This window comes from Panicum virgatum, chromosome 6N, assembly GCF_016808335.1.
Source record: "Panicum virgatum strain AP13 chromosome 6N, P.virgatum_v5, whole genome shotgun sequence".
Lineage (NCBI taxonomy): Eukaryota > Viridiplantae > Streptophyta > Magnoliopsida > Poales > Poaceae > Panicum > Panicum virgatum.
This window is the reverse complement of record NC_053150.1, coordinates 5788585-5816270: the sequence shown is the minus strand read 5'-3', so window position 1 is coordinate 5816270 and position 27686 is coordinate 5788585. Positions and strand designations below refer to the sequence as shown.

At 51.7% G+C, this 27686-nt stretch overlaps 1 protein-coding gene across 1 annotated transcript; it reads left to right on the top strand.

Annotated features, from left to right (window-relative positions):
• LOC120678474 (HEAT repeat-containing protein 6-like) lies at nt 1-26630 on the top strand. Its single transcript, XM_039959672.1, has 28 exons — nt 1-287; nt 368-460; nt 911-1083; nt 1579-1852; nt 2172-2239; nt 2321-2390; nt 2478-2798; nt 3300-3379; nt 3461-3512; nt 11792-11945; nt 13041-13128; nt 13204-13306; nt 13382-13472; nt 13654-13751; nt 20100-20288; nt 20994-21245; nt 21644-21739; nt 21830-21924; nt 22032-22095; nt 22169-22256; nt 22338-22408; nt 22602-22687; nt 22771-22855; nt 23511-23584; nt 24152-24258; nt 25529-25647; nt 25743-25820; nt 25957-26630. The coding sequence occupies exons 1-28, from the start codon at nt 105-107 to the stop codon at nt 26185-26187; spliced, it is 3483 nt and encodes a 1160-aa protein (XP_039815606.1). The 5' UTR covers nt 1-104; the 3' UTR covers nt 26188-26630.
• Nucleotides 26631-27686: the final 1056 nt, after the last annotated feature.

Below are 27686 nucleotides of genomic sequence, written 5' to 3'. Positions count from 1 at the left end.
CCCACGTGCCGACGTGCGCTTCCACCACTGACCAAGTCCAAACCCGAGCCCGGAGCCCGCGACCTCACCGGCGGCGGCGGCGGCCGCGTCGCCGGCGGTGGCTGATGGCCTCCACCTCCACTTCTGGCGGAGGCGCGCGGCCGTGGCGCACGGCGCTGCTCACCCTCCGCGATGAGTCCCTCGCCTCGCCCTCACCCACGGCGCTGCTCGCGCTCCTCCGCCGCGTCCTCCTCACCACCGCCCCGCCCTCGCTCGCCGCGTCCGCCGCCGCGCTCTCCCCTCACGAGGTGCGGGTCCTGATCTCCTCTGGCCCCTCCCTGCTTCGGCTCGGCGCGATCTCACTTGCTGTGGTGTCTCGCCTGTGCAGGTGGGCTCGGATGTGGCGTTCCTCGCGGAGACGGCCGCGGCGGTGGCCTCTTGCCCCGACGCCGACGACGCGCTGCGCGGCGTCTGCCACCTGGTAATGGTTCCGTGCTTTGGCTCTGTCTAGACGACATTGTGGACTGTACCGATGTTTAGTTTATAACTGTAGAAGATTATTCTCATCATTAGACTCTGTTCTGTGACGATCAGGCAGGATAATGTGGCTCGAATTCAGTTTTAGCATGCTGTGATTTGAGGTCTAATTACAATTAGAGGCTTTAGGCCATGGTTTTATCCATTTTGCTGTCACTGCCATCAGCTATGCCGTTTTAGTCCCAAGCATATCAGGGGTAGTCAGCTGATAAATCCTATCAGTGTCTGATCTCTATGTTCTAAATAACCTGTTATCTCTTATCAATTTGAACCATGAGTACGTTAAACCTTTTTACATTCTGTCATGCTATTACTAGTTTGGCAATTACATTCATTTTCTATTCTTTTTGCTGAAAATCTGTGGATCATTTTTCTGAAAGATCTACTTGTGCAGATTCATGATATCATGTGCAAAACAAACATGGAGATTGATTCTTCTGGTTGGCTTGCAATATTGAAGTTTCTTGACAAACTTGTGAAATGCTCAATTGAGGGAGCATGTGTGAAGGGCCTCTCTTTTAGGACAGCTGCATTGAATACAGCATCTGAATGTTTACAGATCCTCAGGTTAGCCTTTTGACTTTTATGAAATACTTGAGAAGCTGCCTTCTGTACAGACTGTACTTGTGTCATATATGTTAAGAACAAACAACCTGTTTGTTTGCTAATAGTTCAGGTTCTGGCTGTACTTTCAATGACATAAATTTTTTTGATTCTATCTTGCTTCTCTCGACACGAAGATCTACATCTAACTGTACTAATATATACCATACCCTTCCACAAAGGATTTAATAAATGATGAATTTGCTGTGGTAGCCCACCCTTTTGGGATGGAGCTCATCCCTTTATTCCACATAAGCTTTGCCATGTATTCCTTACCCAAGCAAAAGGATTTTGTGAAATCTACTGCACAACCTGTACTTGCCACATAAGTTACTGTAATTGAATGATGCAATACCTGTACTCTAGCATCATCCATAGTTAATTGAAATGTCATCAACTCATCATGCATGCACAATCTTTGTATTGCTCCTAAATGTTTGCTTCTCTCTTGATGGCCAGGTTTTGGAGTCGATATTCTGGAAGAGGCAGTTCGTTAAAAGAAAACTCACATTCGCTAACAGTGCTTATCTCGATCATATCATGCTTGCAAGCTGAACTGAACCTCTCTGATAAACCAAATGGTGTTGGCATTTCTCCCCGCGATTCTGGATCCATGAATAATAAAAATTTCAATACCTGGGATATGATAATATCTGCGTTTTCCATGGTGGAAGATGTATTATGTAAGATTGCATCAAGCATGACTGAAGATTTGTGGCAATCTGTCATTGAGGTTAGTGGTTTTAGACCCGTTACTTTTGTTGTTCCTCTGGATGGTGTAACATGGGGCATTGACTGACCTAGAAAGTATGACTGCAAGGAAAATAGTTGCAATCAGTGTAGTGCATAATCATCATTAGTGATTTAGAGCTTCCTCCACGATTGGTCACCTAGGCTTCTGCTGTCAGTTGATGCTGTGTTAGATGCTGACACATCAAGCGCTGTCTGATGCACATTGCACATCTGTTCTGTTGCTTTACTTGAGTTTTTTTAGTTCAGTATGTCTACTAATCTTCTATTGTAACCCCCGTCTCCATTTTTGTACCTTTTAGGTCTTAAGGAAAGTTATGGATTTTGTGACAGCAAGGAATATTATTATAGAGAGTAGCATGATGTCAAGGTTAGTACTTTGGTATTTTCTTAGATTACAGATTACAATGAATATAATGGATGGTAAAGCCAGAGCTCTCCAATTTTTCAGATTTTATACTTCCTTTCTTCGTTGTCTACATTTGGTTCTTTCGGACCCCAAAGGAGCACTTTCAGGGCATGTAAGTATAAAAGAGATTTTAATTGTCTCATCCTAACAATTTGGTACTTGTTTTTCTTGATTGTAACAATCTGCATAAAACTTTAAGGTCGCAGGGTTTGTGGCTAATCTGCAAATGTTTTTCGTATATGGCTTGAGGTCAGCTTCGCCTCCTGCACAAGCTCCAAAAGAAACCAGAACAGATTCAAAGCCCAGAGCTTCACATCGTGGACGATATCGGCCACCTCATTTGCGGAACAAGGCTGGAACAGAGAATGATTCACTAGAAGGTCAAAGTTCAGATAGTGAATATTCTCGATATGATTTAAGCTCATCAGATTCAGATCTGAGTGATAGTGATGGTTATGCAAAAAGTGGAGACCGCTTCCGGAGTTCAAAGGCTAGATTAGCTGCCATCCTTTGTATACAGGTGTGTACACAGTATTCCATAAATCACATGTCTCCCTTCTTAATTTTGATGCATCCATTTCGATCATTGTTTCCTTATGCATCTGTACAGGTTAGGTAACTTTATAGTGGAGTTAAGATATAATAATGGAATGTGTTCTTCATGGTTACTTTCTAGTGATGGTTATTCTTTTTTATTATGGAATATGAATCAATGGTGGTACCCTTTAATGGATAGCTACCTTTTGAAAACACAAACCTTTTAAATAATTGCCCAACTTAAATCCCCTATGCCAATTCGAAAAACTTTTATATGTTTTTTAAGTTTACAAATTGAATTAAACTTCTAGATCTAAAAAATAAGCATTTTATGGGAATATCTAGGAATGGCACCTGAGTGAAGTAATGAAGATATTTAAGTTTCACTATTGATCATTCTTGAAGTTTGCGCTGTATGGGATATCAAGAATATCGAATTACTGTTTAAGCAAACAGCTCACTATCTTGTTCTCACCTCTTCAAGGATATTTGTCGTGCTGATCCAAAGTTACTTACTTCGCAATGGCCAGTACTTTTGCCCGAGAATGATGTTCTCCAACAAAGGTAAACTTTTCCACATTGTACGGCATTTCTCACATGGTCAAACCTTACTGTCATCTAATGTAATCTCTGTTTCCTGTACAGGAAACATCAAGCAACTCTTATGACATGCTTGATATTTGATCCTATAACTAAGGTACAAGTCTGCAGTTGCCTACATATATCTTGATTTTAAGTTTCTCAAATCTGCACAGCATCATCATCGTTATATTCTAGCTTTCTCTAATTGTTCTTGCATTAAAAAAAATCTGTGCTTACGTTGTTGCCATTCCTATGTTACTGTAGGAGGAATAGAATTTGTGTAATTGATGGATTGTATTAGCCTGAGCCTTGGGGCTGAATATATAGGGGTACAGGGGTACATGTCTTGGAGGGCAAGAAGTCTCTCCTACAGATCTGGTAGGATACGGATACAATTCTAATTTACCTAATATAGAGATATCCCTAATATACTCTAACATCCCCCCGCAGTCACAGCGGGAGCGTCGCAGACGGTGAGACTGGAGAGAAGTCGATAAACTGACATCCCCCCGCAGTCACAACGGTCAGTGCGCCGCAGATGCTGTGGCTGGAGTGGAAAACCATAAGGTTGCTCAAGCAGACGATAGCCCTTTGTGCCGATGTCGAGGTAGCCGAGGTGAGGACGAGTAGCCATGGTCGATGATGCCGTACGTAGAGTAGCCGTGGTCGATGTAGCTATGTCGAGGTTGCCGAAGACAAGGTAGCCGCACATGAAGCCGCGGGCGCACGAGGAGGCGCCATGGTGGTGGCGTAATGGAGAAGATGCCGGAGACGAAGATGGCGACGCGTCGAGGCAGTCGTAGAGGGAGCGATGCCGAAGTCGAAGCAGTCAGGCCATCGGGCGACACATGCCCGAGCTTGCCAGGCTCGGGAATGCATCGGGGACGATGGGCACGCACCGGTATTGCCAATACCGAACGTGCAAGGGAGGATGCACAACCAGATGCCGTCACCGAGAGGGACCAGCAGAGAAGGCCTCCATGGCGGTCGCAGGCGCAGAAGAAGGCGAGGTAGAAGATGCTAACGCCTGCTGTTGCTGGAGTAGACGAAGTAGTCGGGGACGAGATGGCGACACTGGCGACGTGGTTGTGCTAGACGAAGCGAGGAGGGGAACCCAGATTTTCCAGCACAAGGCCGAATGATCCGGTTGACGCGACGGCGGCGCTCGAAAGAGACGGCGAAGAACTCGTACAGCTTGACAAAGATCATGCGCGGAGCGCGCAGCGACGAGTCCACGATGAGGTCGGGGACGTGGTCGACGGCGGTGAAAGAAGCAACGGCGGAGAAGACCACGGGGTGACGCCACTGCTGCCCGAAGAGGCGATGCAGTGGCTGGTGCAGCTGCTGCGCTAGCTGCTGCTGGTGGTGGTTGGGCTGCTACAACGGCTTGGGAAGGGGAGGAGCAAGAGATATCCAACCTACAGGAAAGTACGGCTCTGATACCAGATGTTAGAAGCTCAATTTTCACTCTCATTGAGCTGAGAGGATGACACTCAAGTTGGGGAAGTTTTCTGGGTTTTTCTTCATTCACACTCACAATGCCATGCCTTCCAACGGGAGGGGTGGCCACATATATATACAGCAGGCTGCTGGGCAGCAAACGAAGCCAATAATGCTAGTCTAACACTAGTCTAACCGCTGTCCTAGAGAGGACACTAACTGCTGTCCTAGAGAGGACACTAACTGCTGTCCTGCAGTCCAAGATGCTGCAGTCCAAGATGCTAAGGACTACAAGATGCTGCAGGGGTACAAGGGACCACAAAGACCAACAGCAAAGACTTATCCATCATTCTCCCCCTAAGTCTTGTGCGTCGTCTTGTGGGGAGATTGGACCATCCCAGTCCTGGAGCAAAGCTCAAGGAACTTGATCCTCCCAAGGGGCTTGGTGAGCAGATCCGCAAGCTGATCCTTGGTGTTGATGTAGCTCGCCTTGATGCATCCTTCCTCCAAGCAGCCTCGGATGAAGTGATACCTCACCCGGATGTGCTTGCTCCGTTCGTGGAAAACGGGGTTCTTCGCCAAGGCCAGAGCGGACTTGCTGTCCACCCTGAGCTCCACTGCTCCAGTGTCTCTGCCGAGTAGATCACCAAGCAGTCGAGCGAGCCAGAGCGCCTGAGTCGACGCGGTGGAGGCCGCTATGTACTCGGCCTCGCAGCTGGACAAGGCCACCACCTGCTGCTTGACCGACTGCCAGCTAACGAGGCACTCGCCGAGGAAGAAGAGGATCCCGCTCGTACTCTTGCTGGTGTCGATGTCGCCAGCGTGGTCGCTGTACCCGACGAAGTGTGCCGCCCCAGGGCACCTCGGGTAGTGGAGACCGTGGTCGAGAGTCCCCGCAACATAGCAGATGATCCTCTTCACGGCCTGCTGGTGCTCCGTCGTCGGTCGCTGCATGAACCGACTGACGTAGCCGACGGAGAACGCCAAGTCCGGCCGTGTGTGGGCGAGGTAGCGGAGGCTCCCCACAAGACGCCGGTACTGAGTAGCGTCCACCTCCTCCGCCGTGCTGTCACGGCTCAGCTTCAGCCTCTCCTCCATCGGAGTGAGAGCTGGGTTGCAGTCGGTGAGCCCAGCGAGCTCGACGACGCGCTTGGCGTAGGCGGTCTGTCGAAGTGTGATCCCGGAGTCGTCCTGGTGCACCTCAATCCCCAAGTAGAAGGAGAGAGGCCCCAGGTCGCTCATCTGGAAGGTGGCCTTCATCTCCTCCTTGAACATCACCACCTCCGCATCCTTGGTGCCGGTGATCACCAAGTCGTCGACGTAGACACCCACCAGCAGGGCATTGCCTCCTTTGCCCCGCCGGTAGATGGCCGCCTCGTGCGGGCTTTGCTCGAAGCCCATCCCCTTGAGCGTGGAGTCCAGCTTGGCGTTCCACGCCCTCGGGGCCTGCCACAAGCCATAGAGGGCCTTGCGCAGACGTAGCACCTTACCCTCCTTGCCGGGGATCGCAAACCCCGGCGGCTGGTGCACGTAGACCTCCTCCTTCAAGTCGCCGTTGAGAAACGCCGACTTGACGTCCATGTGATGGACACGCCAGCCCTCCTGGGCAGCTAGCGCAAGGAGGAGTAGCACGGACTCCATCCGTGCCACGGGAGCGAAGGCGTCGTCGAAGTCGACTCCCTCCTGCTGCACGAAACCTCGTGCCACCAGGCGAGCCTTGTGCTTGACGACGGTGCCGGCCTCATCCCTCTTCAGCTTGAACACCCACTTAAGGGTGATCGCGCGGTGACCGCGAGGGAGATCAGCAAGCTCCCAAGTGCGGTTCTTCTCAACCGCGTCCATCTCCGACTGCATCGCGGCACGCCATGCCACGTGTCCCTCGGCCTCTGCAAAAGACCGAGGCTCGCCGTCGTCGCACGCGAGGTGCAATTGTGCCTCCAGGTCATGAGGCACCAGTCCCGGCACCGGCTGATCACCGAGAAGGTCCTCCATCGTACGGTACCGCAACGGCTCACCATCATGGTACGCGTCGACACGCTCCTCGTCGTGAGAGAGCGGAGTAGCGAACTCCACCGGACTGTGCTCAGCACTAGCAGGTGTCGAAGTAGACGGGCCCGGAGGAGTGGCTATCGGTACTGGAGTGCGCGGCGTCGCCGGCTGTGGTGGTGCAGCCGAGGAACTCGGCGCAGCCGGAGTCGTAGCTGAAGGGCGTGGTGCCGCCGGTGTGGCGGGCGCCGGAGTCGGTGGAGGCTCGGGGACCGAGGTAGGCACACTCGGCGAAGAAGAGTTGCCTACTCCCCCAGCTCCCTCGAAGTGGACGTACTCGACGGTGAAGTCGTCGTACGTCGGAGCCGAGCCGTCGTCCACCGCCTTGTCCCACGCCCATCCTCGCCCTTCGTCGAACACAACGTCGCGCGCCGTGCGCACACGCTGTGTCTCCGGGTCGAGAATGCGGTAGGCCTTCGAACCCTCCGCGTAGCCGATGAACACTCCCGGAGTGCTCCTGTCGTCGAGCTTGCCGATGTGGCCAAGCTTCTTGGCGAACGCGAGGCAGCCGAAGACCCGCAGGTGGGAGACCGCCGGCTTGCGCCCATGCCAAGCCTCATACGGCGTCATGCCGTCGAGTGCCTTGGTGGGCGAGCGGTTGAGGATGTAGACGGCCGTCACCACCGCCTCTCCCCAGAAGACAGCCGGCATCCCCCTCTGCTTGAGGAGGGCCCGGGCCATCCCCACAACAGTCTGGTTGCGCCGCTCGACGACGCCGTTCTGCTGCGGGCTGTACGGCGCGGAGTAGTGGCGCTGGATGCCCTCATCCGCGCAGTACGCCGCGAACTCGGCCGCCGTGAACTCGCCGCCGTTGTCGGTGCGCAGCACGCGCAACTTGCGGCCGCTCTCCGCCTCCGCAGCAGCCTAAGCAAGCCTGATGGCGTCCGCAGCCTCTCCCTTGCTGCCGAGGATCATCACCCACATGAAGCGGGAGAGGTCGTCGACGAGCAGCAGGAAGTAGCGCCGTCCTCCTGGTGTGACCGGTGTCACCGGGCCACATAAGTCCCCGTGTACGAGCTCGAGCCGCTCCTTGGCTCGGAAGCTCGCCTGCTGGGGGAAGGAGTGCCGCCTCTGCTTCGTCAGCACGCAGACGTCGCAGAGCTGCTCCACGTGGTCGAGGCACGGGAGGCCTCGCACCATCTCCTTGGCGCCGAGCCGCTTCAGGGCCTCAAAGTGGAGGTGCCCAAAGCGCTCGTGCCACTGCCATGCCTCGTCGTCCCTGCGAGCTGCAAGACAAAGAGGCTGGGCCACCCCGACATGGAGGATGTAGAGGCGGTTCTTCCCTCGAACCACCCTGGCGAGAAGCTGGCGACGGTGGTCCCAGATGCGGAGGACCCCGCTGTCGATCACCACGCGGGAGCCGCTCTCATCGAGCTGCCCAAGGCTGATGATGGAGTTCCGCAGCGCCGGGATGTAGTAGACTCCGGTGAGCATCCGGTGCTCTCCGGACTTGGCGGTGAAGATCACGGAGCCCACGCCCTTGATCTCCACGGCGGAGGAGTCCCCGAACCTGACGGAGCCACCTACGTCGACGTCCAGGTCGGAGAAGAACTCCCGCCGCCCGGTCATGTGGTGCGTGGCGCCGGAGTCGAGGTACCAGCCATCGACCCTGTCGTCGTCGGAGCCGTTGCCGAGGAGAACTCGGGCACGCGGCTCGTCGAGGTGGAGTAGAGCGGTGACAGGCGGTGCCGCCGGCTGCGGCTCCATGTCCCCGTGGAGTAGGAACAGAGCCGGCTCGTCATCCGGCTGGGCCTCCGCGACGTGGGCTTGGCCCCCACGCCTCTGCTGCGGGCAGTCCCTGGCCCAGTGGCTGGGCCTGCCACAGTTGTGGCAGGCGTCGTCTCGTGCCGCCTTGGGCCTGTCAGCGGCGCCGCCCTGAGCATCTCCGCGGGCGCCACCCTCGGCGCGCCCTCGTGCCCCGGCTTGGGCACCTCTGCGCCCCTTTCGCGGCTTGCCGCGCTTGCGGCCACCAGTCGAGGAAGAGGGCTCCCCCCTCCTCCTGTCACCGCGCCGAGCCTCCCACTGCTCCTGAGTGAGGTGGAGCTTCCCACCGATGGAGATGCCTCCCGAGGGAGGCTGTGGCTCGTCGCTATCGACGACCTTGAGGCGACCTATCGCCTCCTCGATCGTCATGGTGGAGAGGTCCAGCAGAGACTCGATCGAGCGAGCGGTCTGCCTGTACCTCTCGGGGACGCAGCGGAAGAGCTTCTCGACGGCTCTCTCCTCGTCGTAGGTGTCGTCGCCGAATTGCACCACCTTCTACAGCAGAGTGTTGAGACGGAGGGCGAAGTCATCAACATCCTCACCTGGCTTGAAGGCCAGGTTCTCCCACTCCTTGCGAAGTGCCTGGAGAGTGGTCTTGCGGGCGCGGTCGCTGCCGATACGTGCCGCAGCGATGGAGTCCCAGGCCTCCTTGGCAGTTCGCTTCTTGGAAAGCGTGAACTGCATCTCGGGCGGGGCTGCTGCGATGAGAGCATCCAGCGCCCGTCGATCCTCATCGTAGCCGACGTCGCCGTACCGGACTGCCTCCCACATGTGCCGCACCTGGAGCTTCACCTCCATGGCTGCGGCCCACTCGACGTAGTTGGTCTTGGTGAGGGTGGGCCACCCACCGCCGGGACCGACGTCCCTGACCACCGCCTGGAGGCCGTGGTAGCCGGGGGCGCCGCCGCGCGCACCCCAGCCAGGAGCGCCGCCACCGCCCTGCGCGCCGCCGCCAGGGTCGCCGCCTCCGCCCTGTGCGCCGCCGCCAGGGGCGCGGCCGCCACCGCCGGGTGCGCGGCCCCCTGGACCGTCGCCGAGCGCACCGCCAGGCGCGCCGCCGGGCGCGCGGGCCCCTGGACCGCCGCCGGTGTGGGCTGCTGCCCACCGCGTGGTCCGCTCCCGCGCTCTCTCCCTCTCCAACTCCTCAAGGTCCTCGTCGGCGGTGGCGTCGCCGGCGATGAAGCCGCTAAGGCTGCCGCGCAAGGTCTCAACCTCGACCTCCGCCGCACGCGCTGCATCCTCCGCCTCCTCTGCTTCCACCTCCGCCCTGGCCGCTGCCAGCTCCGCTGCAGCCAGCCTGGCCGCCCTCGCCGCTGCCAGCTCCGCTGCAGCCAGCCTGGCCGCCCTCGCCGCTACTGCAGCGGCTTGAGCCGTCGCTCGCCTGCGCTCCTCTGCCGTGGCGAGCTCGGCGTCTCGCTGGCGCCGTGCGCTCGAGGCGACCGAGCGCTGAGACGGTGCGTCGGACATGGCGCGCCTCCAAGGGGCTGTTGCGTGGAGAGGGGGAAGGGAACGGGGAAGAAGAGGCAGCCGGAGCTGCTGCTGCTGTTGCAGCGGCTGGTGCAGCAGCTGCTGCTGCTGCAGTGGCTGGTGCAGCTGCTGCTGCGCTAGCTGCTGGTGGTGGTGGCTGGGCTGCTACAGCGGCTTGGGAAGGGGAGGAGCAAGAGATATCCAACCTATAGGAAAGTACGGCTCTGATACCAGATGTTAGAAGCTCAATTTTCACTCTCATTGAGCTGAGAGGATGACACTCAAGTTGGGGAAGTTTTCTGGGTTTTTCTTCATTCACACTCACAATGACATGCCTTCCAACGGGAGGGGTGGCCACATATATATACAGCAGGCTGCTGGGCAGCAAACGAAGCCAATAATACTAGTCTAACACTAGTCTAACCGCTGTCCTAGAGAGGACACTAACTGCTGTCCTAGAGAGGACACTAACTGCTGTCCTGCAGTCCAAGATGCTGCAGTCCAAGATGCTAAGGACTACAAGATGCTGCAGGGGTACAAGGGACCACAAAGACCAACAGCAAAGACTTATCCATCACGCGGCCGCGGTTGCCGACAGGCCAAGGCCCGGCGGAGTGGAGGCAGCTTGGCGCACGGCGTGGAGTGGAGGGGTAGATGGACGGGGCGGAGCGGGTTCGTCGTCGTTGGAGGAGACCGGCGCGGATCCACCGAAGAGGCGGGAGCGACGGAGCCAGCTCGCCGGCGGCAGATTCTGCCAAGAGAGAAGCAGGAGGAGGGAGGCCAAGGCCCGCTCGCCGCCGCCGACACCCGGGTGAGTTCATCACGATCTGTTGCTGCTCGACGACGACTGCGGCAGATCAGATCGATCTGCCGCGACACCTAGAAGACCAGCAGATCCTCGATCTGCCGTGGAGGGGGTGGAGGGCGCGCCCCCCGGCGGAGATTGACATCTCGCCGGGGGGGGCTAGGGGATCGTCGCGGGGGCTTGCTGGTGGCGAGCCAGGGACGGCCGGCGGTGCCTGGAGGACGAGGGCGCCGGGGAGCAGCGGAAAACTAGGGTTTGAGGCCTACGGTTAGAACCCAAACTCGTGATACCATGTAGGAGGAATAGAATTGGTGTAATTGATGGATTGTATTAGCCTGAGCCTTGGGGCTGAATATATAGGGGTACATGACTTGGAGGGCAAGAAGCCTCTCCTACAGATCTGGTAGGATACGGATACAATCCTAATCTACCTAATATAGAGATATCCCTAATATACTCTAACCGTTACCACTGAGCTGTGTGACTAAAGGCGCTTATTTGTCTTAACATCACAATGAGTTATATGCTCTATGGAAAAGGAAAATTTAATGTACTAACCAAATTGATAACTACCTTACTTGATCAAATATTTGCTTTGTACCATCTTTCCTTCATCTCCACTCTACAAACTAGTTGTAGTACTGATTTTGTACATTTTACTCTGATATTATTATTCTCTGTTTAACTGAGTATTCAGGCAATGTAGAATTGCTCTAAATGACACTGTCATAATGGTACTTATTTCCCCCATCTTTCTAATTTTCCTTGCAGATGTTAATGATAATGTGCCTTCTGAGTTCTGTATATTCGACATACTTGATTTGTACTTTTCCATTCAGAAACTCATGTATGCCTGAATTAAATATGTGCAGGTACGTGTTGAGGCAGCATCAACCATTGCTACCATGCTGGAAGGGCAAGCATTAGTTTTGACGCAAGTTGCAGAATACAAGGAGTCATCCAAGCGTGGATCTTTCACTACACTATCTTGCTCGCTTGGTCAAATCTTGATGCAGCTGCATACAGGTAGGAGAGTTATACATTTTCGAATTCCGATTCTTTAATATCTGGGCACTTTTATGACCATTGAAGTTCACGGCTGATGACTGTTGTTCCAAAATAGAAACTCAAGGCATCTAAAAAAATCAATGCCAATAAAAAGAATTAATTGAAGTTTCTGCAGCTAGGCACGTCTGCAAACATAGCACAAGCTGTCATGGCAGACTGGGCTAGCTAATGGGCTCATGGTGCTCCCTGACAGCAGCAGCAGTCCATGCAATTCCTAATAGTTGTCAGGTCATATCTTCCACATGTCAGGTCAGTTAGATAGGGCTGTTAGATAGCTGGGAAGTTGTTAAGCCAAAGATTATCTTGCACCTGTTAGTGGTAGCTGGGTGGTTACATATGTCAGCTGGTCATCTTTTTGTAATTGAGCAAAGAATTATCAGGAGAAAACTTCCATCTGCTTTTGGGCCTTGGGTTTTGGCCACGATACAAGCTAAAACAGTAAACAGGGCATTTCTCGAAGGAAAAAAAAAGAACAGTTAAAAGGGTCTTGAGACTCATGACTATATGAGCATAAAGCAAATATCGGGGTGATACATTAAGCTTGTTCATGCCCAAAAACCTCGGTACACAATATGCTCTGGTTGAAGGCTTCTGAACATCACCAATTTGCTTCTGGGCTTTTGAGGAGATTGCATATGACTCTGAGCTGCGCTTCTAAGCTGTAACTTTTGCTATGACTAGGCAATATGGGCATATTAAATATCCTTTTGGAAGCACAAGTTCCATATACTTATTATGGTGGTCACTCAAAGAAGATTGTGGCTCATCACACTAAAAATCACTCTATAATAGCTCTTTCCTATCACTATAACTACGATTACCACTAATAACCTATTTGAGTTATACCCATAGCCCCATTTCCGCAGCCTGGCTCTGAAGTCCCGGAGTTGTGTCCCTTTTTTTTCGGTGGAACTTATGTCATGTCACACTTGTTACAAATTTGTTTCTCCAGTCCTTTGTCCTTTCCATTTACATTCAAATAATCAGATTCCTCCACCCTGTAAAGGGATCTATTCAAGTTTTGCATTACACTTTGGCCCTATCTGATTGCAGGAGCACTATACTTGATACAACGTGAAACTCAAGCTACCTTGCTTGCGGCATTGTTCAGAGTTCTCATTCTTATGATATCTGCTACACCGTATGATCTTGATGCACTTATGTTTCTATTTCCTTTACTCAATGTTGTATAATTGATAGTATGTTAGTTGAACAGATATGCTCGGATGCCAAAGGAGTTGTTGTCATCAGTCATTAATGTCCTGTGCAGTAGATTACCAAACACGCACTCAAATAAGAGTGAACATTATGCCTTGCTGGTTAGTTTTTTATACTAATTCCTTTATCAGGAACCAATGGTCTTGCACCCTGTACCTTACATGAATATACATCAGGTTAATGTTCTAAGTTGCTTGGAGGCAGCATTTTCGAAGGTGCCACCTACTTTGGATGTCTTCGCGGTTCTCACTCAAGATTGTGGTGTCGGTTAGGCCTTATAATCCTGAAACTTAAAATAATGCTCTTTCTTTTCGTTACTTGTTATAGGCTACATACTGCTGAAGTCTAGGTTATTATCTTATAAGGCCAGAAAGACTTTTCATGTTCAGAATAGTTTGAAAAAGTAATGAGCTGTCACATTTTTTTTGTATCAATTCGTGCTTTTTAGGATCATCGCATGGTCAGCAAGAATCAAGTGTGGTAGCTGTACTTCTTCATTATATAGAAGAGGAAATGCATTTCAGTGTTAGATGTGGAGCTTTCCAGGCAAGTTAATCAATCTAATTCTTTTAATCTCAAATATTACTTTTTTTCCGACAGGCTTGACTCTTTACATGTCATATACTTCTATTGCTCAGTGTTGCCCCTGCCCCCTCCTGGGCCCTTCGTTATATGTTTTTTCCTAGATTATGATTCTCTTACGATTGGCACTGTTGAGAACTACCATCTCGTCCTTGTAGGTTGTATGTTTGATATCGTGTTATTTTGAATTCTAATGAGCTTTTGGGATGAACATCATGGCCTTTTTAACATTAATGTTCTCTCCTTCTCATGTTTTTGCAAATAGATTGTGTTGTATCATTCAACAACCACCATTTGCGATTAGCTGAAGAGACATGTATAGGTATAATGAATTAGAACATATGGACCAGCAATTGTGATGTCAATATTATCGCTATGTTCCTACATATACATTGGGTTTGCAAGCTTGTGGGTTTTGGCCATAGGAATTGTTGGAGTATATTGAGCCCGTGTGTATAGAGGCCCATCTAGAGGCTCATATATATGTATTATATATACCCACCCATCTAGGGTTGGAGGAATACATGTCACTATTCTCTCCATCATGGTATCATTAGCCTAGGTTAAACTCCTCTCCCCTCCTCACAGCCGCCGCCACCATGGCTGGCCGGCGGCCGGCGTCGCCTCCCCTCTCCTCCTTCCCCTACCTCTCCTCCCCTGCTATGCAGCCCGCCGGCGCCTGGGCCTCCTCCTACCCTGCCCTGCAGCCCGCCGGCGCCTGGATCTCGTCCTCCCCTGCTCTGCAGCCCGCTCGGCCGCCCTACGCCGCCGTCGCGGGGGCTGCAGGGGCCGCCGCCGCCGCGGGAGCCGCCGTGGGGCGCGGATCCGCCGCGGGACCCTCTCTCCCGGCCGCCGCGGCGCGCGGATCTGCTGCGGCCGCCCTAGTGGCGCGAGCCCAGCTCGATCCAGCCGCCGCCGCCGCTATTGCGGGCGCAGCCGCCGGTGCTGCTGGTGGCCCGCCTCCTCACGGGCCGCAGGGGCCGCTACAGCCGCCCGGACAGGGCCTGCTGCCAGTGCAGGGGCCCCTGCCGGCCGCCGCCAGCGCCGCCATGGAGCAGGCGCACGCTGCGCCCGCTGCTGGTGCCACTGCAGCGGGAGGGGATGGCGGAGCTGCGGGCGCGGGAGCTGATCCCGCTGCCCAGCAGGCCCTGCTGCAGACCACGACGCCCGATCCAGCCGCCGCCGCTGCCGGCAAGCAGCCCGCCGCCGCCGCCGATCCCGCGTGGTCCGGCCTTGGGATGGCACCCGCGGATGCGCCGCTCGCCGCCGCCGCTCTCCGAGGGCAGCAGGCCGACGCCGCTCTCGCCGCGGCCCTCCTTGCCGCCAAGTCGGAGGCTTCGGCGGCCCAGGAGCGGGTCCGCGTGGCTGCCCTCGCCTGGGAGCGCGAGCGTGCCACGGCCGACGCCCTCGCCCTCCGAGTCGCCGAGGCGGAGCGCTTTCTCCGCATCTCCTCCGGCCAGTTGCCCGTAGACCCCGAGCCGGGCAGCTCCTCCTCCCGCCGTGCCCCGCCTGCTGGATCTGGAGCACGGTACGACCCGACTTACCCCATGGTCGCCCAGCTTCACCTCCAGGCCGCCAGCGTCCAGAACATCAGGGCCCTGGTCTCCATCCTCCTCGATCCCGCGTCCTCCTCCAACGGCCGCTGGCAGGACCAGGTCCTCCTCACCCTCCGCCGCTACGCCCTCGACGACCACGTCCTCGTCGACTCGCCGGTTGAGGAGCGGGACGTGATGTGGCTGCGCCTCGACAGCGTCGCCCTGTCTTGGATCTTTGGGACCATCTCCCTAGATCTGCAAGACCTCGTCAGGACCCACGGCGGCACCGCGCGGCAGGCTTGGGTGGCGCTCGAGGGGCAGTTCCTTGGCAACGCCGAGTACCGCGCCCTCCAGCTCGATGCCACCTTCCGCACCTTCGTGCAGGGGGACCTCTCCGTCGGTGAGTACTGCCGGCGGATGAAGAGCACGGCCGATGCTCTTCACGACCTCGGGGATCCGGTGTCCGATCGGGTCTTGGTGCTCAATGTCCTACGGGGACCGAGCAGCACCTACGACCACCTGAAGGGTTGGATCGCCCGCCAGAGGCCCTTCCCCACTTTCCTGCAGGTCCGGGACGACCTCGCCCTCGAGGAGATCACCAGGGGTCTCGCACCCGGATCGCCCTCGCCCACCCCCGCCGCGCTCGTTGCTACTCCACCGGCCTCCTCCGCTACTGCTGCTCCAGCCGGGCAGACCGGAGGAGGGGGAGGCCGTGGACGTCGCCGGCGGCGGGGTGCTGGTGGTGGCACTGGTGGCCCTGCTTCTAGGAGCACCGGTACCGGTGGGGGCCGTCGGGGCGCGCCGACACCGATACCGACTCCGACTCCGGCTCCCGCTCCTGCCCCTGCCGCTGGAGGTACGCCCTGGCCATCCTTCAGCAACCCATGGTCAGGGCGCATCTCGATGTGGCCGTTCCAGGGTCCGGGAGGGGGGCCTCGTCCTCAGCTCCAGCCAGCGGCCATGTTCACTGGCGCTGCTCCACTCTTCACGCCGTCCTAGACCCCGCCCGCTCAGCCCTGCCAGCAGCCGACCTGGCCTGGGGGGTGGGACCAGGCCGCTCTGGCGCAGTCCTTCAGCACCATGGCACTGACGCCGCCGACCAGCACCGAGTGGATCGCCGACTCGGGGCCTCGTTCCACACCACTCCCGATGCTGGTATCCTTTCTTTTGTCCGACCCCCACACCCCTCTTATCCTTCTTCTATCATGGTTGGTGATGGGTCTTGCCTTCCTGTCATCGCCGTGGGTTCTGCTCCTCGTCTTCGTAATGTTCTTGTTGCTCCTCAAATGGTTCACAACATTCTTTCTATTCGCCAGTTTACTGCTGACAACTCTTATTCTATCGAATTTGACTCCTCTGGTCTTACTGTGAAGGATTCGGCTTCCCGGCGTCCACTCCTCCGATGTGACAGCCCGGGGCCCCTTTACACTCTTCGGCTTTCTGCTTCCGCTGCCTCGCCTTCGGCTTCTTCGTCTTCTGCTTTTGCCGTGACGCCTTCTTCCACCACCTGGCACCGCCGGCTTGGTCACCCCGGCCGCGACGTTTTGGCTCAGCTCCGCCGTAGTACCGATGTTCCATGTACTAGGGCCCCTGCTGAGTACCTCTGTCATGCGTGCCAGTTAGGTCGTCATGTTAGACTTCCGTTTTCTTTTTCTTCTTCGCATGTTGCGCATGCTTTTGATTTCATTCACTGTGACCTGTGGACATCTCCTGTACTCAGCATGTCTGGCTATAAATATTATCTGGTCATTGTTGATGATTTTTCTCATTACTCTTGGACTTTCCCTTTGCGCGCTAAGTCTGAGACCTTCCCCACCCTCCTCCACTTCTTTGCCTGGGTGGCCACTCAGTTCGGCCTTCCCGTTAAGGTCGTCCAGTGTGACAACGGGCGGGAGTTCGATAACTCCACCTCCCGGTCTTTCTTCCGGTCTCGGGGTGTTCAGCTGCGTATGTCTTGTCCGTATACCTCTCCTCAGAACGGCAAGGCTGAGCGGATGATTCGCACGACGAACGATGTCGTGCGCACCCTTCTGATCCAGGCTTCTCTCCCCCCGCGCTTCTGGGCTGAGAGCCTCCACACCGCCACCTACCTACTCAACCGTCTTCCGTCCACTGCTTCTCCTGCTCCCACTCCACACCATGCTCTTTTCGGTACCCCTCCTCGCTACTACCACCTTCGGGTCTTCGGGTGTGCGTGTTACCTTAACACCTCCGCCACCGCTTCTCACAAGCTGGCGCCCCGCTCGACTCGTTGTGTGTTCCTTGTGTACTCCCCTGACCACAAGGGGTACCGATGCTTTGACCTCACCTCTCGCCGCGTTCTGATCTCCCGACACGTCGTCTTCGACGAGTCGGATTTCCCCTACTCCACCTCCTCCACACCTTTTTCTGATCCCGAGCTCGCGTCTCTGTTTCCGACTGACCCGGTGGTTCAGCCACCGTTACCTGTCTGTCCTTTTCCTGCAGGTTTTCCCGGAGCACCGGCACCACTTCCGGTGATCCCTGCTGCGCCGAGCGCGGCCCCGGTGCCTTCCCCTGCACCTGAGCGGTACGCTCAACCGGTGCAGGTGTACCGGCGTCGCTCGGCGCCGAACCCGGCGCCACAACGGTACGCTGAGCCGGTGCAGGTGTATCGGCGTCGTTCGGCGTCGACACCGGCGCCGCCTCCTGCTCCGGAGGCTCCTGCGACGCCGACACCGGAGCCGTCGCCGCCGCCGACTCCTCCGGCTCCCTCTCGAGCCGAGCCGGAGGTGTACCACCCGCCGGTCATCCATCGGGATCCTCGGCATATCCATCCCATGGTGACTCGGCGGATGGCGATCCAGGCCGCGACTCTCTCCGCCACCGAGGGAGAGGGTCTCTCCGGTACCCTCCTCTGTCCGCGACGCCTTGGCGGATCCTCTCTGGCGTCACGCGATGGAAGAGGAGTACGCAGCTCTTCTTGCCAACCAGACGTGGGACCTCGTGCCGCGTCCGTCTGGTTGTAATGTGGTGACTGGCAAGTGGATCTGGACGCATAAGCGTCGGGTTGACGGCACATTGGAGCGCTACAAGGCTCGCTGGGTTCTCCGGGGGTTCACTCAGCGACCTGGAGTGGACTATGATGAGACCTTCAGCCCGGTCGTTAAGCCCGCTACGGTGCGCACGGTCCTCTCGCTTGCGCTCTCGCGCACTTGGCCTGTGCACCAGCTGGACGTGAAGAATGCGTTTCTTCCCGGCACCTTGTCAGAGACTGTTTACTGCTCTCAGCTTGCAGGATTTGTGGACTCGAGTCGTCCGGATATGGTCTGCCGGCTCAACAAGTCTCTCTATGGGCTGAAGCGGGCTCCTCGGGCTTGGTACTCTCGGTTTGCCACGTTCATGATGACACTGGGGTTCACCGAGACCAAGTCTGACACGTCTCTCTTCATTTACCGCCGTGGGGATGAGACTGCCTATCTGCTGCTATATGTCGACGACATTGTGCTCACAGCTTCCAGTCAGCGGTTACTTCAGAGTGTCATCTCCTCTCTGCAGCAGGAGTTCGCTATGAAGGATCTCGGTCAGCTCCACCACTTCTTGGGCGTCACTGTTGAGCCTCGCCCGTCTGGTCTTCTCCTTCACCAGCGGCAGTACGCCCTCGATATTCTGGAGCGGGCTGGGATGACTAATTGCAAGCCCTGCTCCACTCCAGTCGACACTTAGGCGAAGCTGTCTGCTGATCTGGGTGATCCGGTGGATGATCCTACTGCCTACCGGAGTCTCGCCAGCGCTTTGCCGTACCTCACCTTCACCAGGCCGGATCTCACCTACGCTGTTCAGCAGGTCTGTCTCCATATGCATGATCCCCGGGAGTCACACCTTGCTGCGCTGAAGCGTCTTCTCCGGTATGTCCGTGGCACTGTGGACCTCGGCCTGGTCCTTCACCGCTCATCCTCTGCTGAGCTGGTGGTCTACACAGACGCTGACTGGGCTGGCTGCCCGGACACTCGTCGCTCCACCTCCGGCTACGCCGTCTTCCTGGGCGGCAACCTGGTCTCCTGGTCGTCCAAGCGGCAGCCGGTTGTCTCCCGCTCCAGTGCCGAGGCGGAGTACCGGGCTGTCGCTAACGGCGTGGCGGAGGCGTCCTGGCTACGACAGCTCTTGGCGGAGCTCCACAGCCCGCTCGCCAAGAGCACGCTCGTCTACTGCGACAACGTCAGCGCCGTGTATCTCTCCACCAACCCCGTCCAGCATCAGCGGACGAAGCACGTGGAGATCGACCTACACTTCGTGCGCGACAGAGTCGCCATCGGCGATGTTCGGGTACTCCATGTCCCGACTACCTCCCAGTTTGCTGACATCTTCACCAAGGGGCTGCCCTCGTCGACCTTCTCGGAGTTTCGATCCAGCCTCAACGTAGCCGGTGGCTAGTTGTGGCTGCGGGGGGTATTTGCCCTTTGTACTCTATCTGTACTCTCATCTTGTCCAGTCTTGAACACCGCTGCGTCGGTAGTTCAGACTGCGGGGGGGGGGGGGTGTTAGGTTTCTTGTTGTCCAGTCTTGAACACCGCTGCGCCGGTAGTTCAGACTGCGGGGGGGTGTTGGAGTATATTGAGCCCGTGTGTATAGAGGCTCATCTAGAGGCCCATGTATAGGTATTATATATACCCACCCATCTAGGGTTGGAGGAATACATGCCACTATTCTCTCCATCAGGAATAAATTGCTGTGCACCCATGCCCTTGTTGGACTTTTATATTAAACGCCCTTGCTTGTCATCCTTGGCCATTATTCATCCCTTTTTATGTGTGCTCAGGTGTTGAGATCAGTGGTTCACAATTACCCAAGCTGTGCAAACATGATTTGGGAAAAAATTCGAGACAATGTTCTTGATTTGTTGCAAATACAAAGCTTTGAAGAACAAAAGTGTGATGCCAACTTTGGGCTTCCTGGATCTAAAGAAGATTCATCTATCAAGGGAAGGTGTCTTGTGGCAGGAATAAAGGTAATGCATTCTCTAAGTGTTCTATGACCTTGTGGGACGACTTTAAACTTTCTGTGATGTTGGTTAATAGCCTGTACATTTCTGCTATATCACATTTTGATTCTGTTGTGCTTTTCTTGAAGGCAGCATGATAAATTATGGTGTCAAGCACCTTTTCTTGTCTTAAATATTCATCTTTATTTGCCCTGTTGATCGATTTGCAACAATTTGTCTGGCTAACTTGCAAGTTGTTTTTTTGAAATATCAATATGTATTGGGTATAACATGTAAAGTTGGATGCATATGCAACCTTTTTGTCGAACATTAGACTGTTAATATTGTGTATCATGTGCTTTTGTTTTATTGATACGTGGCTCAAAAATATCCTGTTCTCATGTTCTTATGACCTTGGTTACTTGCTATATGTCAGCATTTACTAGTACTTTATTCTTTCTATTTTGTATGAGTTAGTGTGTTATAATTGAAAACTTGAGTTTGAACCTTATAAGTTTCAAGGTATGCGAGGAAACCATCCATTTTTAGTTACAAATGTACTTTGCTAAGTAGTCATCTAATCATCTATTAGTATTTTACAACAATAACAGCAACAAATCCTTTTAGGTCCAAGCAAGTTGGGGTAGGCTAACCCAACATGAGCCACAAAAAAAAAAAGAGAAAAAGGATTGTCCATTAGTATTTCTAGTTAAGATTGTTTCTCTTTGCCAGGTAATGGATGAGTGTTTGCGTGTTTCATCTGGATTCAAGGGAGCAGATGACATCAAAGAATGTAGATTAATGGATATTCAGCAAATTTCTGATTGTACCATAAGTAAAGTTATTAAATCTGCTCCTCACTTCGAAGTTGAAGGTGCTGGATCGTCACAAAATTGCACTTTGGACATAATGCTTGGAGCGAGCCATTGGATTGAGGTGATAGAGACTCATCTCCCTCGCGGGTTATCCCATGACTCTGCTATGGTACTTTACCACTTGGAACCTGTCTTCTTCATTCTCTTAGGGTATCTGCAAAGTAAACATTCATTTGATTTTGTTGTCTATGAATAGTCTATATTATTGGTCCTAAGTTCCTAACATAACGAAGCAAAAGAATGCTTACAAATGCCAGCCATTCACTTAAATAAGACAAATAATGCATAATCATTACTATTTTTTATGAATTTGAACGTAGCAATCTTTTTTAAAAGTGTGTTTCAGTGTCCAGGATTTCAGATTGTTGTGCGACATGACACATAATAAGGGTGTGCTGTAAACATATTATTGCATTGACCTCATGTAACTGCTTTTGGTTTGTAGCTGAAGCTAGGAAATATTCCTTTTTTTTTTGTGGACTAAATAAGGTATTCATTTACTTCTAGGTCAGGACAGCATCACTGACATGTTTTGCTGGCATGACTTCTGATGTTTTCTTCTCCCTGCCAGAAAATAAGAGAGACTATGTGACCGCCTCATCTGTATGTCTGGAGTCTCATTAGTTGTTTCTATATTCTGTTGTGTTCTCCTAGCCAGTTCAAAAACATGGTATTGAAATTTTTCTTGTCTAGGTTCATGCAGCATTGAGTAATGCGGTTCCTAGTATAAGATCAGCTGCATGTCGAGCTATTGGCATCATTGCATGTTTCCCTGAAATACTGTCAAGGTAATTTTCACAACTGTTGCTTGCATTGCAGCCTCCGTCAAAAATTCTAAACCCAAGATACTTTTATAAGTTATTTAATAGTGGATGATGCACTGTTCCTAATACAGCCCTAGCCTACCTCTCAAGTTCATAGATGCCATTGAGTTGAACACACGGAACTCATCAGCTCCGGTATGATCTTCCTCCTTCCCTCCCTCCCTATCTCTCTATACCGTAATATCTTACTGTAAATGTTAATGTTCAGGTTCGTGTTGCCGCTTCATGGGCTTTGGCAAATCTCTGTTCTTGTATTCGTTTTAAAGCATTGGAAGTGTATATAGATCCCTCTGCAGGTACGTATTTCACATAATTGTTACAATACACATACCAAATAAAGCATGCTAACGTGTTTAATATCTTTTTCTCAAGTGTAGGTGTACTGAACAAATCAAGCATATCTCGGTTGGTTGAAATTGCTTTGCGTCTGGCCAAAGATGGTGAGAAGGTAAGATTGCGTTAGTGAATTGATGTACCTTTGTTATTTTTTCTTCGTCCCCATGCCAGATTGTTTCTTTCAGCCATAAGGAATGCAGAGATACTTGAGATACAATACTCATTGTGAAAAGCATAAAGGAAGAAAAGCTGCTTGTATATGATGTGAAAAGACTTGTTTTGATTTTTCATTTTGTTTCATTCAGGTAAAATCGAATGCTGTTAGAGCTCTTGGTTATCTTTCAAGATTTATCAGATTCATGAACCAGGCTGACAAAATAAATAACCCAAGGTTGTGTAACATTCTGCGTGTGTCGATCACTATTCTTTTTGCTGGTTACTCCAACTTACAAATTTTCTGGATGTTGGTAACAGTGATTCAATTTTTTATGGAGATCCTGTGTGGCTTGAAAGAATGGTACAGGCTTTGATGTCTTGTGTGACAACTGGGAATGTGAAGGTACTACAAGAAATTGTTTTACTTAGAAGTTTGAAATTGAAGTGCTGAATGCCTTTTTATTCTCATGAGCGCTGTTGAAGTATAAGTGAATTGCGCACCTTTCCCTATCGGCTTAAGCTTTTGGGTTGAATTGGTTGGTGTATGCAACTCAATATGGTATCACGGTCGGAGGTCTTGAGTTCGAATCCTGGCGGGCACAATTAAATAAAATAATTACAGCCGACTCCTAATTTCCACGTTTTGAGGCCTAAGGGAGCCTACATGTGATGGGGAGTGTTGAAGTATAAGTGATTTGCCCACCTTTCCCTATCAGCTTAAGCTTTTGGGTTGCATTGGTTGGTCCATTCAACTCAATAAGCGCTATCCTAATTTCTGAGTCATTTGCTTTAGTCAAGAAAAAGTAGCATGCAGGTTTTCGTGTTTCCTTCTTATGTGGGGTACCCCGTTACCTCCTTAAACAGGAAGATCACGGATTTGTCCCCATTATCACATGTTGTATTCTGCAAAAAAATAAGCAAGAAATATAAGATGTTACACAGTGAGAAAAGAAAAGTGAACATTTTTTTTTCAAATTTATGTGATGATAGAAATCATCATGGAATGTTAAGGTTATTCAGTTGAATAAACTGTTGTTCTTGGACATGTCTTTGTCTAGGTCCAATGGAATGTCTGCCATGCCCTTAGCAACTTATTCATGAATGACACCTTGAGACTTCAAGATATGCCCTGGTACGTGTGCACTCAGGAAAATCTTCTCCACCCAATTGCTTCAGGTTATGGTTTGCATGCTGTGTTTGTCCCTTGTTTGCATTGCATGCTTTCCTTATCTATTTGGGAGCATTTTGAATAAGTATATCTACCACATTGTGTACACCTGCGTCTTGCATTCATCTATTCCTTTTTAAAGCAGTAGAACAAATAGCTAGAATTTATTTTCCTGCCATTGTGAACCTTTTTCAACTAGAAGTCTCTGTATGTGCCAATAGCATTTGAGGTATTGTGCTAAACTGATGCTATTGAGTCTTCCCTGTAGACTGTGCTCTAAAAATTATCATTTTCTCATAGCATATAAACATGGGCGCAAAAGTCACAGTAGAACACATAACATGCTGCAGACTGGCTGCACTTGTGATTCACACCTACAACTGAACCTCATAGGCATTTAGTTTCCTCATTGTTTCTTACGCTGCGATGTTCGTCTTATTGGTGATGCCTGTCAATCGTGATAGTATCTCTGTAAAAGCTCCACTTAACATGCATCTACTGGTTCTGATCTTCAAGCATTCTGTGTAACAGGGCATCAAGTGTTTATAGCATACTTCTACTGCTGATCCGCGACTCAAACAATTATAAGATAAAGATGCATGCTGCTGTTGCTTTGGCAGTGCCGGTATCAAGGCTTGGTTAGTCTCCTGAGTCCTGACATCTATTGTCCACCTTTGGTTATGATATGGATTGACTATAGATAGAAGGGATAGCTGGAAGGAACCAGCTAGTCACCTTCTCTGGAGGATCTAACTGCTTTTAGGTTTACTTCTTGCATGCCGATTACTGCATAGACACCCTCCTTTAATAGCCATGGTACCATGCTAAGCAACTAGTAGATAATTCCTAAAGCTAACAAACGAATCCAGCTAACTAACTAACATATGATAGCAACTAGGGGTGGGCAATCGGTCAGACCGAACCGATCGGTTCGGTTTATCGGTCTTTTTCAAAGTTCGGTCTTCAGAAACTTGAGACCGATCGGTCTTTTGCAAAACACAGGACCGAGACATTTCGGTCTCGGTTAGTTCGGTTCGGTCTCGGTCATGACCGAACTAACCGACCACTGCAGGAACCAGTAAAAAAAGGCATGTGATAGTAGAATTAATTAGAAATTTTGACAGAATTTTGCCTCTTTCCAAAGCGCAAATCACAAGCAGTACATTATAGATGGAAAGACCAACATAGAATTACAATTGTTTATATATCTAGGGTTAACATTTCTATTGGGCTGGGTTGTTTTTGGGCTAATTATACATATTGTTGGTGTATATGTAAGCCCATGTATAGAGGCCCATCTAGAGGCCCATGTATAAGATCTATATATCCCACCCTTCTAGGGTTTGGAGTAATACAAGCCATTATTCTCTCCTACACATATTTCAGTCAGTTCGGTTAACCGAGCCCAAAGACCGAACTAACCGTAGAAAATTCGGTTACCTGGAGGCCAGGACCGAACTGCTGACCGAACATTTCGGTCTCGGTCTTTTCGGTCTCGGTCCCGGTCTTTTCGGTTCGGTCTTTGGTCCTCGGTTAATTATGCCCAGTCCTAATAGCAACCTAATGAACTAATTGCAGAGGACAACAACATCCTGCCGCCTTGCCAGCTGCTGATTGCCTAGCAGCTCCACCGTGGCGTCAGTGAATCGGGTTTGGGTGAATCAGCTCCCTTGACTTCTTATACCTTAAGTTAAGAAGTCTGCTGCATCCCGTCTAGGGTTTGGGTAGTCTAGTCTTTTCCTATTCTAGGGTTTTGGTTCTCTCTTGTACTCTATATATTGCCCTTTGGGCCTAACTCAATACATCAAGTTCTCTATTTGTAACAATTAGTATCCTGATTCTTGACCGGGCCCATCCCACAACTAAATCCATGAAGCTGGTGGAGCTTATCCTTTCTCATCTTTACAGATTACGGTAGCCCATTTCCAGATGTTGTTCGAGGCCTCGTGCATGCTCTCGAGGCATTGAGTTCAAATAATTCATCATTACCTTCAAATTTGAAACAGAAAGACAACCTTGAGAAGCAGGTTAGTGTCATTGATGCTTGTATTGTATAGTGACTGTTTGCACCATAGCTTATTTAGCAGCATTGTTGAGGTTCTTATCCCATTCTTGTTTGCAGCTTACATTTACTGCTCTTCATTTGCTCGGGTTCGTTTCACCAAATGAAGATCCAAGCCTGAAAGACTTTCTTATCAAGGTAAGGATCTCCTATTGGGCCTCTTTTAGTGACACATATGATAGATCTGGTAATATTTACTGTTGTAACCGTTCTCTAGTTGCCTGATGGATCTAGTTGCCTGTTATCCAAGCTAACTTGTTTGCCACTTGTGCAGAAATCATCCGTTCTAGAAGATTGGCTGAAATCATTATGCACATCATTCAATAACTCTGAACACCAGACCTTGCCAACGGAGGCCATAAATGACGAGGACGGTTTCAGCCCAAACGTGACACAAAAAGTGATGCTATCTTCTGCCGTGCGGTCCTTGCTTGGCATATATGCAGGTAGAAACCAGCAGGCAATCACCCAGAGATTTGAACAACTGGCTGCAAGCGTTGCGTGAATGGTGAATAGTCACTGGTCTCCACGCTCCATTAACAAGCAGCAAGGTATTGGTTGTCTACCCCTCGGGTGGACAGCCCATCTGGCAATGGATTTTTAAAGTCTCCTGAGCAAAGAGACAACATGACTTAAATTCCAAAACCCATGAACTCAACGAAGGTTTGAGTCGTCGGTGGTTGTTTCGGATCTTGGCCATCATGCCATGCTCAAGAAAATTTGAAATGCAGTACTGCATTCACGATCGTGTATTGTATTTATTGTAAAAAATAGCTTTTTAGGGGTTTTCTTGCTGGTGTTATCATGTTTCTACGCCACCTGTAATTTGTAGGCTGTAAAACAGTGACGTTAGTTAATCCTTCTTTTATTGTAACATTATCATTGTGAATATATAGCATTATGCATATGCACTTTCCTGGGGCTTAATGCTTGATTAGATTTGATCAACCATGGCGGCATGATGATTCCGTCCAGAAATGAATCATGATCCATCAATGTCGTCCAAATCTGGTGAGTCTGTCGTTAGCGTGACTGTCATTGATCCCTTGTGTGTGTTGGTTCGTTCATCTACCAACCTTCATAAATGGCGCTGCTGCACTGTTCCATTTGTTCCAATGTTTTACTCCCTAACATTGCTGGACTGTGGGATGCCTGGTGCTATACTCGCATTCGCATGTTGCAATCCATATAAACTCTGAACCGTATCCTCTGTTCATCAACAGTACGCGCGTTGAGCATCTGATTGATGGGGAAAAGACGGTGGTTAATGTTGAACAGGCGACGTGTTGACGGCAATGGTAGAGGCAGCAGGCATCAGCTGTCCAAGACAACTGATGCCTGGGGGTAAGCTCTGGATTTCTCAGGGTGATGGGCCTATTGCGCTGCAGGCTCTGACTGCCCGGGGCCCGCCCGCTGCTTCCTGGCCCATTTCCTCTGCAGGTTCTGACTTATCCGTTTCCCACTCTTCAGTTGCTCTCTGTTCTTCGTTGACTCTTGACTGGGCAGTTTCATTCTTGCATGCCTTCTTCACTGCTTGGGGACTGTCGGTTTGGGTGGGCCAAATGGGAATAAATCTTGCGCACAATTTCCACCTTGGAGGTTAGCATGGCAGTGATATATTCGCTCTATTCGTTTGGCTTGCCAGCCAACCAGCCAGTAATACTATTTTCTCATACTAAATCAGCGACAGTCACTAGCTACTAGACAGTCAGCAGTACTGTTCTCTCATAACAAATCAACATCAGCCACCAGCCACCAGCCAAACAGACACAACGAGACTCCCCTGAAAAGATGCATATGCTCTCTTTTTTTCTAGTCCCGTTTCCTCTTAAAAATAAAGCCTGATAATTATTGGTGCACATTGCCACTCCTAAAGCTTGGTGCCTTGGTTCCAGATCTGCCCTGGTGCTGTTATCTCCCACAACATCATCAACTAAGTGATAACTGAATACCAATACATTACCAATAGCTAGCAGCCATTCTTCATCGCTTCTCCCGACTGAT